Source organism: Phascolarctos cinereus, unplaced genomic scaffold (genome assembly GCF_003287225.1).
Source record: "Phascolarctos cinereus isolate Bilbo 61053 unplaced genomic scaffold, phaCin_HiC Scaffold_2;HRSCAF=192, whole genome shotgun sequence".
In the NCBI taxonomy this organism is placed as follows: domain Eukaryota; kingdom Metazoa; phylum Chordata; class Mammalia; order Diprotodontia; family Phascolarctidae; genus Phascolarctos; species Phascolarctos cinereus.
Genome location: NW_027555625.1, coordinates 336353835 through 336364577, shown reverse-complemented (window position 1 = coordinate 336364577; position 10743 = coordinate 336353835). Strand labels below are relative to the sequence as shown.

Genomic DNA, 10743 nt, shown 5'->3' with positions numbered 1-10743 from the left:
GGGGGAAACTAGATGGATAGTCTGAGGTCACATTGTGGAGGACTATGATATTTCCACTTGGCACTTATACCTAGGGGTATAAATATGCAAAGCATTATGTTTTTTTCTCCAGTGTTTTGAAGAACCCTAATGCTTTCAGGGTCAAGACTTCAACAGAGATAAAGTGTTCTTACAAAGCACCAAGCAAAGAATGTCTAGAATTTAAAGTGCTTTGTGTTTGTGTTTGGCATCCTATTTCCTGAATTGACTGGGGACTGTTATTCCATCACCATTGTTTCTGAATGGTGTGGAAACTGCATGTTATCTCCCACCCACATTTATCCCTGGGTAACGGTCCAATTTCTCTTTAGTACCAAGAGAAGAGTTCCATGAAAAATACATGAAACCAGTCTTATTTACCTTGAAAACCCTCTATCCCAGATATGTAAGAATAGATCTTCACACCACTAGGTGCATTAAGCCTGGGATATTTTTCTACTAAATGAGAGCCATTAACAGTTAAATGTTTTAAAAGAGCAAATGGATGGACAGTGAAAATTAAGTCTGGGTTGATTCGTCACTAGGAAACCTATACTTCTCACCCTGGAGATGCATGTCATGTGGAGGCCAATAGAGGGTGCTGTAGATCCTGTGCCTTCCCAGGAGCCTGATTTGGACTGTGGTTCCCAGGTGGCACAGCATCCCAGGGTGATGCCCTTGAATTTCAACTCTCTCTGGACTTGAATGTGAAGCTGTGTCTCGAGGACTAGAAACGTCAGAAATGAGATGACTCTTGTATGGGATGACACTTATAGGGGAGAAGTGGAAGTATTCGGAGGAGGGCTCAGAGAAGAATGGAGTGTCACAGACAAATGACAGATTTCTCTGCTAGGAGTCCCAAGCTTCCACTGGAACTCCCCTAGAGAACAAGAGGATTCAAGCAGAGTTTGTGAAAGAGGGTGGGCAGGGGAATAAGAGAATAAAGTCCTTCTGCAAAGGAAGAACTAGTAAAGGAACACCGAGAGAGCTGAAAACACCAAGCACTCAGGAAATGAAGATTAGAACTATCCTGAAAAGAAGGACTTGTAAAGATATCGAGAGCCTGCTTGTTTCTGTGGTGCTATTTCTGTACTGAAGGAACGGCTGCAGGGCAACACGAAGTTTTCCTGAGCATCTCAAAGTGCGGTACTTTATGGAAAAGGAAGGAAGGAAGGAAGGGAAGGAGGGTGGGACGGGGGTGGGGACAGAGGGAAGGAAGAATTGAAATGAAAATCTCTTTTGGTTAGCTACCTGTTTAGATATGGAGCTATCTGGGAGCTCTACAACTCCTGTCTCTTCAGACACGCTACTGCTAGATGTATAGCAATGGAAAACGGAATAAAAGCAATATATAAAACTTCAATTTCCGACCACGAGATCACTGCGTTTCTCTTTTCTTGGGTGCATGTGTCTCACTCCGATAGTTGCGGGTGTGACTATCTATGAGCCCCACCCTTAGTTCTTTTCTCCCCTAAGGGCTTCACTTTCTCTGAATCTTTAAGGGTCTCATTGGAAGTGTGCTTAGTAGGTCTCGGAAGCAGGAAGCCTTGACTTCGAGTCTGGTCTCGGACACATATTAGCTGTGCGACTCTGGCCAAGTCACTTAAACTCTCAGTGCCCCTCTAGGAGGCAACTATCTAAGAGCAGGTGTCGACATGCCTCAATAAAGGTACTTCTCTCTCGAGGGTTCCCTATATCAATGAAAACAAAGTGAAAATCTCTTCACTCTTGCTGAGGTTGCTTTTCTCTGTTAATGTTCTAGGTTCCCCTCGCCCCCTTTTTTTTTCACCCACCCCTGCTCCTCTTAGTTATTTGCTGACTTTTCCGACGGAGACAGATGTCTTGGGCATAGACCACTTCTGAGAAGCCTGAACTGGAAGCCCCTAGAGATTTTAAATCCAGTCTTCTCTGAAGTGTTCAGGAGATATGTCCTAGGGCTGGAATAGTTGGGGAAATGGTGCAGATGGAGAGAAAGGTAGGGGTTGGAAGAGAGTCCAAGTCAAAATTTATCTAAGGTAAGGTCCCGGGCTTTTTATAGATGAAGTATTCAATCTATGTCAGGTTCACTCTCAAATCAAAGTGGATTCCTTTGCCTTGTTTGGGGTTTACAAATAAATTCCTAAAATAAATAGCTATGAAGTCACCAGATTAAAGAATGAGACTTGCTCAGCACCCCTCTTCCCGTCCTAGGGGAATCGGGAGTCCTAGGGAAAAGATTGTGCGCAAGAGTACAACCCCCTCCCCCACACACCCCATTCCCAATAGAGATATCTTTGATCAGCTAGAAAATTGGGTGGGGGATGAGGAGGAGGAGGGTTAGAGGGAGAGGAAGTTGGGTTGCGAAGGGAGCTGTTAACAATGTACTTCAGCAGCCCCCCAAAAATGGGGAGAGTGAGCCGAAAGGTTGGTGCAGGGATAGTGAACTTCTTCCCCAGCCTAGTATCTCAATGTCTCTCCAATTCTGAGCCTGCTTAAGTGTTCCGGCCTATGCTGCCTGCTCTGTTCCCTGAGGCACATGAGGAACTCCGAGAAACAAGTTCCTTAAGGATTGAGAACTTGGTAGGTTGTTCTTGAAAGGGTCATTTTTTTTTCCCGGTTGTTTGACACCTTGAAGCAGAGGAAAGTTTCGGGGACTCAGGCGCGGAGGGTACAAGGACGAAAAGGGTTAGACCGCTCTAGAAAGGGCGTCAAAGCTCAGTTCTCAAGGCTGAATTACATCCCAAACCCAATAAGTAAATAGTGCTTCTGCGCACTCAAACCCTGTGACCAAGCCCACCAATGCTATGGAGCCGAGAAAAGAGAATGGAGTGTGTGCGTGTGGGTAAGGGGGGCAATGCGTACCTGCAACATTTCCCAGAGGACGCGGAGCTTCTCAACTCTGGGAAAACATAAAGTGAAGAGGAAGGGGCTGGCCTGTCCAGCTATAGAAGACTGGTATTTCTATACAGAAAGGGTGAAGGGGAGGGGGAGGTGTAAGCGGGAAGCGTGGATCCTAGTTTTAGATTCTTAGTCTGCAGAACTTGGAATCAGAATTTCATAGAACTGGAACGGCGAGTCAGGGCAGGATATATACACACACGGGCACAACTTTCTTAGGCAGGAAACATGAAGAAAAGTAATCTCCAAAGGGGTTAGAGGATGAGAGAAAAGTAATAATGGCCATTTAAAAATACTCTGAAGGAAATTAGAGCCAAGTCCTCTGCTCAGTCCCCTGCTAACACACACACACGTAGCGAGTTGGTGTTTGAGCTGATTTATGTTTAACGTACCTGTTTTTGGTAACAGTACAATAATAAAATCATGATTACATTAAAATGGGTCCGAAAGCAAAGTCCTGTGGAAAACCAATACTTCTTTTCCCACCTCATCTCCTTCTCAGCTTCGCAATCGCTGAGGAGACAAAGTCTGAAAAGGAGAAAAAGAAGCCAATGCTATCATTTGGAAAATTATTTAAGGGTCACAGGAAAGGTGTTATGCAGAGTTTTGTAAATCTCAGCTCACTTCCCAGCCCCTGGAGGTTCCTCCTAGAAGGATTTGAGGGCTTTTCTAGGCAGCTCAGGGATTCGTCCTAATTTGTCGTTAAGACCTAGCTTCTCTGCTGTCTAAAAAGACACAGTTGCCAGAGGAGAAAGGAGAGAGTCTGGGAGCTTGATGTAGCGGGTTTACCCTAATCTCAGGTCTCGTGTGATTGACAGAGCCTCTTACGTAGTGACATTTACTCAAAGCTGTCATAGACAAGTTCTTGTACATTCGGGGGCAGGGAATGAAACTCTCTATTAAAAAAAAAATAGGTGATGATTTGAAATAATGCCCTTAAGTAAACTCCGCCGGGAATTAAAACAAAGGACAAAACTGTTGCCGTTTTTCACTTTGTCTTTTCCTTCGAACTTATTTTTAGTGTTATGTATGGTGAAGAATATATAAACAGAGAGGTTTGAAGTAAGTGGGGAAGAGGAACAGGGACTCTTAGGGGCATAAATTGGTCTTAAGAATCAGGCTGTAGCAGGTACTACTTACTGCTAATGAAGGCACTTCTAATCCAAAATAAAATGGAAAGGAAAGACTTTCCTTTTAGACTTTTTTCTTTCTGGAAGCTCTTGAAGAAAACCATAGAACAAGAGTAAGCCAAGATGTTTGTATTCTACAAAATTTTGTTCAGGTAACATAACATATGAATTTTCCTTGAGGAAAATAGCTGCAACTGGAGAGTGTTCTATGTAAATATCCTGTTGAAATTGAGCTGTAGATAGGCATATTATTTCATGTTATCTGTGGTATAGACTTGGCTTTAAAATATTTGGGAAATGCGAAATACCATAGAAAAAGAAACTCTTTGGGCTAATCCTTTGAGTTCACAGGAGAAAAATATTTAAAAGAGTATTTATTGATATGTGTGTGCATATATATTTACACATACATATAAAATATGGAGTCAACTACAAGAACTTACTTGTTCCTTAATGTCAAGGTATCATTAAGGGGACGTGTTCTAAAATCATGTTCTAAAAAGAGTGTCTGCATTTCCCACTGCCATTCTATCCCTAAGTTTTGGGGCCACACAATCAGATTGCCCCTAAGAGAATCTGGGTGATGTGTGTAAAAAGATTCAGATGTGTGCAGATGTCTTCCTCTTTCCCTAGGCTTGGAATTCGGAAATTACATTAGGAAGTCGTGCAGGAGAATTTCTTTTGAAAGAAATATTAAATAAAAAGCTCATCCCATCTGTATTTTGTTCTTAAATGCTACCCTTCTCCAACAGTATTGTTTCCCTTTCCCCAGTAGCGCATGGTGGCGATCATTAAAATCGAATGACAAATTTCGGTACTAAGGCAAATGATTGGGTACTGTGATTCTTCCCAACTCTTTCTGGTGTGAGAGCAAAATAAATACCTATTTTTACATGTCCTTAAAATCCCAAACAAGCAAACAGGAAAAGAAACTTGCAAAAACGGGATCCTGCGCCTTTAAAAAGCTTGAATTAAAGTGTCAAACGGTGCAAAATGTTCAAATTGGAAATCACTGAAACGGTGGGGACAAAATAAACGACTCCTTGACCTGCTACTGCAAATGACCTTCAGGCCAATACTTCATAAGAAAAAAGCCACCTGTCTTCAACCTTCCTGGTCTCCAGACTTGTTCCCAAGGACGAAAATAAACTAATAAATTCAAAGACAAAAACAAAATTAGCACAAGATGACTAAAAAGTAAGTGATTTTCCAGCCTGAAAGTGAGTCCAATTCCATAATAATTGATGTCCTCTATTAAGCGCACCTCGGTGGCAGAAAGGGAGGAGTACGAGGAACAGGGAGTGTAAGGATTATAAGGGAGGTGGTGGCAAGAAGCATCCCTGAACTGCTGTTGGCATAGGAAAGAACTCCTCTCTCTGTCTGCACCAAACTCAAGGTACAAACTCTCATAACAGTAATTTACTTTTCCCTCAACAGTTTCTTGCTCATTGAGCAAAGGACGCACAAACGAAGCAAACTTATTCTTTTATATCAATATCCAGTGCAATCACATGGTGACCATTTAGAGCATCATTTTAAATACAATATTTGGTTATTTCCCGAGAGTACTTTTCAATTTTTTTTAAGTACAGGGAGAAAGTCCTGAGAACATTGATCGAAATTAATTTTCCTCGGGTTCTCTAGAAATGGGAGCCACTGGCCTCTGGGGATGTAGGCTGTCCTTTTTCCTCCCGCCCAGTGTGTTCAATGGGATATCTTTGAGTCTGTTTCCGCTGTCCAGAAAAGAGATTTTGATTCCAGAGTTTGGTTTTGACAAAAGTAATAAAGAGGGGAGAATGTCAACCTCCCTCCTTTTTTTCCCTCAAGATGAAGTGAACATAGATTTCTTCAAGACCTCAGTTTCTGTCTGAAATTGTGTTCACTCTAGCCTCGAAGCCTTGTGCCTGCGCGTCCCCTAGAATAGAAAGATCCTCCTGAGGGTGGCGGCTAGGGGTGGTGCCATCTGTATCGATCCACTCCCATCTAATTAGTGAACTAATCCCCCACTTCCACCGCCTAACACACATCCAAGGCTTTCCAGCCATGTGTCCACTCGATTTAGTTTTTACCCTGGCATCTTTATTGGTACACGCATCCTCTGCCAGAACCAGGGCAGGCGTATGTGTCTATGTTTGTGTGTGAGTTGAAGTGTGTGGTGATGCTCAATAGTTGAGGGCCTGGTAGAGATGAAGCAGCCTCCCCAGGGGCTCGTGTTCTGTTCCCTTCCTAAGCTGCTGCTCAGCCCAGCACGATTTTTCTCGTAGGAAAGAATGGGCTGAGGAGCAGAGCCCTGTCTCTTTGCCTTAGGAAAGACAAACCAACTGGCTGGTCTTTGGGAACAGCACTAGTCTGGAGCTCTCCAGTTTGTTCACTATTCGCTCTCTGCTGAGGAAAGTTTGATGTGGTCAGAAGCAAACTGGAGGGCATTGGTCTGGGAGGGCAGTGGGGAGCAGTTCTGGCGGACTAGGGTGATAATCTAAACTGCATCTCAGCACCAAATCCCCCTGTCCTGCTAGCCCCGTAACCACAGGAGAAAGTAATTTCACTTTTTCATTCTGCAAGTTGATTGAAAAGCAGCATTTACCTTCTCTCTCACTCCTCCTCTTTTGCTCCCCCTACCATCCCTCCCTGCTTGCATTCCCTCCTCTTCCTCTCCCCTACCCACCCTACCGACACCCCACAAGAAATCAGGGGGGTGAGGAGTTGGGGGGGAGGGAGAGAAAAATGTCCCGTCTCTCCCTCTCCTTTCTTTTAAGACTTTAAAAATCCTGACAAGTGAAACTTAAAGGTGTTTACCTTGTCATCAGCATGTAAGCTAATTATCTCGGGCAAGATGTAGGCTTCTATTGTCTTGTAGCTTTAGTGCCTACGCCCCGCCTCTGGTGGCTGCCTAAAACCTGGCGCCTGGCTAAAACAAACGGAAGGCAGCCCCTGAGCCTCCACTCAATCCAATTAAGGCGGACTTGGGCCACTCCGTTACGTGTACATCCAACAAGATCGGCGTTAAGGTAACAACACCAGAATATTTGGCAAAGGGAGGGGGAAAAAGCAGCGAGGCTTTGCCTTCCCCCCTCTCCTTTTTTTTTTCCTCCTCTTCCTTCCTCCTCTAGCCGCCGAATCATGTCGATGAGTCCAAAGCACACGACTCCTTTCTCTGTGTCTGACATCTTGAGTCCCCTGGAGGAAAGCTACAAGAAAGTGGGCATGGAGGGGAGTAACCTCGGGGCTCCGCTAGCGGCATACAGACAGAGCCAGGTAGCCCAGCCGGCTATGCAGCAGCATCCGATGGGTCACAACGGGACCGTGACTGCCGCCTACCATATGACTGCTGCTGGGGTCCCCCAGCTCTCGCACACCGCTATGGGGGGCTACTGCAACGGGAACCTCAGCAACATGAGCGAACTGCCTCCTTACCAGGAGACCATGAGGAACAGCGCCTCGGCCACAGGCTGGTATGGGGCCAACGCGGATCCACGCTTTCCCTCCAGTAAGTGTTACCCCATGAGTGGGCAAGAACGAAGGGAATGGGTGAGTGCGGGGGGAAGGGAAGCTTGGTTCACTGAGGGGACGTCCAGGCAGCGGCGCAAAGGAGTAGGAGTGCAGGGAAGCTGGGGCGGGGGGGTCCTCCCTCTTCCTCCTATCTGTCAAGGGAAGCAGAGAGAAGGAGTAACAAGGTTCTGGGTGTCCCAGGCACCACTCAATGGAAAATCCCCCTGTATTTGTCTCCCTCTTCTCCATACCCTCCCTACCTCTCCCAATACCTCTTTGGAGAGGTCTAAGAGAAAGATGAGGCAGAATAATATAGGCAGAGACTGTGTCCTTACCATGGGGAAATGTTTCCTGTGGGAATGAAGCAAGTTGATGGGGGGGCCGGGGGAGGGGGAGAGGTTGGTGGCATCAGGGAGCTACAATTGCGGCCTAGCCTGAGATTTCCGAAAAAGCAAGAAGGGGGTTAGTCTAGGGTACAAAGCACGGAGTACTCTTACTCCAACCACCAAAGAAGAAACTAGAGAAAGGAGGAAGGAAATGCTGAGAGAAAGGAAATCAACTAAGTCCTTTGCTCTGGAGGGCAGGAGAATTCTCTAAACAGAAGTAGGCGGTTTCGCCTTCCATCAATGGCTGAGGGGTTGACCGGGTGAGGAGACATGAGGAATATGGGGGGTGGGGGAATTAGAGATGTTTTAGCCTAAGGCTTTTCCCAGTTCCACAGTTCCAGATATCTGAATTTTCTCTCAAATATGAAGCCCTTTCTTCCTTAAGGCCCTCAGCCTCTTCTCTCTATCCTATTGAAATGAGTTCTGTTGGGGGTTGATCCAGGCTTTTCCAAGGCAACTTTCTTCTAAGTAAATGGGGATATGTATATACAATACATCTCTCAGAAAGACTGAATTTCCAGTCTCTGGACTGCAGTTAGGACAGCTAGGATTCCCTCAGAAGTCCCTCGAGGACTGCACTGTCTCACTGAGTCTTCTAGACCAAGAGAGAAAGTATTTTTTCCCGCTCAAAAAAAAAATCAAAAACAAAAACAAAAAGTAATAAAAATCCCCAGCCTCCCTTTTCCCTGTACAGTGGACTCCCTGAGCTGGTGAACAGTGTGCCTGGACGGGGCGGTCAGGGTCTAGAGGGGTGGGGTGTGGGGCTGTAGTTGGGGGATCTGAGGCAGAAATGTCAGCAAGGTCCCCAGCCCGACCCATGTACTATTGTCACCTTGCAGTCTCCCGTTTCATGGGCCCCACGAGCGGCATGAATATGAGCGGCATGGGAGGCCTGGGCCCTCTGGGGGACGTGAGCAAGAACATAGCCCCGCTGCAGAGCGCTCCGCGACGAAAGCGCCGGGTCCTCTTCTCCCAGGCGCAGGTGTACGAACTGGAGCGGCGCTTCAAGCAGCAAAAGTACCTGTCGGCTCCTGAGAGAGAACACCTGGCCAGTATGATCCACCTTACGCCGACCCAAGTCAAAATCTGGTTCCAAAACCACCGCTACAAGATGAAGCGGCAGGCTAAGGACAAGGCCGCCCAGCAGCAGATGCAGCAGGACAGCGGTTCCTGCCAACAACAGCAGCAGTCCCCTCGGAGGGTGGCAGTGCCAGTCTTGGTCAAGGATGGAAAGCCATGTCAGGCGGGTTCCAATGCTCCCAGCGCTGCTGGCCTCCAAGGCCACCAACAGCAGGGGTCCGCGGCTGCGGCCATCACTGTGTCCAGCAACGGTACCAGCCTGAGCCAGCACCCGAACCACCAGTCCAGCAGCGCTGGTCAATCCCCGGATCTGGCCCAGCACTCCGCCAGTCCTTCGTCTCTCCAAAGCCAAGTGTCCAGCTTGTCCCACCTGAACTCTTCGAGCTCGGACTATGGCGCTGCCATGTCCTGTTCTACCTTGCTATACGGTAGGACCTGGTGAAAGGATTTCATACCAAAAACAAATGAGCCCTCCCTCCACTCTACACATTTCCCCACCACACCACACACAGATAAGAATCAAATAAGCTGCTCCCACGTTATGTTCCAACTTTTCTTAATAGTCTTTACCCGTTTAAACAAAAGAAACAAAACAAAAACCAAACTGCTGGACGTCTTTCTTTTCTGTGCTTTTTAATTTTGTGTGTTTTAATAGAAGCAAAAAAAAAATGAATTTAAGGTTTCTTTAAGGAATCTTTAAACAGAAAGAGACGGACAGAAAGAAAAATACTTTGGGGGTTTCTCTTAGGTGATGAAAATGGGTTTAGAACGCCTGAATGGGGCTTTTCCGAGAGGGCCATCGTGACTTTAAAAGTGTGTGTGCGTGTGTGTGTCTGAGAGCGCGCGCGCGCACGGGAATGTGAGCATATATATATACACACATATATGTATGTATATATAAGCACAGGTATATCATCTACATATACGTGTATATATACGCGAACGTATATACGCATATGTATATGGGTATAAATACTCTATACGCATATATATATACAAACATACTTATACACATATACATATGCACACATACCAGGAAACACCATTCACCCACACACTTTACCAGCGAAGTATACTCGAATGTAAATACAAGGATTTCGGAAATGGGAATCTGGGGAAAGAGGAAAGGCGCCTTTACCAAACCCACTCGCCACAGAAACAAAGGAGGCACAAGACACCCAGGCTTCAATCCCTCAGTCTCCTCCTGGCCCCCAATCTGGCTTCTCAAGGCAGAGGAAACATTTTCACTGGCCTTGGCATAACATTTTTTTCTTACCTTTGATGTGAACCTGTAGCTGTATAACGCTGTCAAAAGTTGGACTAAACATCTAGTTTTTAGTATCTGTATATTTTGTTGTAAAAAGGAAATTTTGCAACTTCCCCCTACCTACTCACCCCTTCACATTTTTTTATGGACATTGACAGATCCGTGTATATTATTTGGCAGTTTGGTATTTGCGAAGTCAGTCTTTTTTTTTTTTGTAACTTATGTAGATATTTGGCTTAAATATAGTTCCTACGAAGCTTCTAATAAATTATACAAATTAAAAATATTCCTTTTTTTCTTCTATTAATACCCCTTTTAGTTTTAGTGATTGTGGGAGTTTGTTGGGATTGAGGGAGGGGCATATCACCACTCCCTCAGGGAAATTAGACTTGTTTTAGGTTCTCCCTAGAGAAGGGATTCAATCTTCCAGAGTTTCTGAGGTGTGGAAGACCCAGATCTATTTAGATAGAGATCGAAGCTTTTGCTCAACTTACTG

The 10743-nt window shown here is 45.5% G+C and overlaps 1 protein-coding gene across 1 annotated transcript; it reads left to right on the top strand.

Annotated features, from left to right (window-relative positions):
• Window positions 1-7039: 7039 nt before the first annotated feature.
• NKX2-1 (NK2 homeobox 1) lies at window positions 7040-10533 on the top strand. The gene is made up of 2 exons (XM_020991093.2): window positions 7040-7512; window positions 8740-10533. Exons 1-2 carry the CDS (start codon window positions 7146-7148, stop codon window positions 9420-9422), a joined length of 1050 nt encoding a protein of 349 aa, XP_020846752.1. The 5' UTR covers window positions 7040-7145; the 3' UTR covers window positions 9423-10533.
• Window positions 10534-10743: the final 210 nt, after the last annotated feature.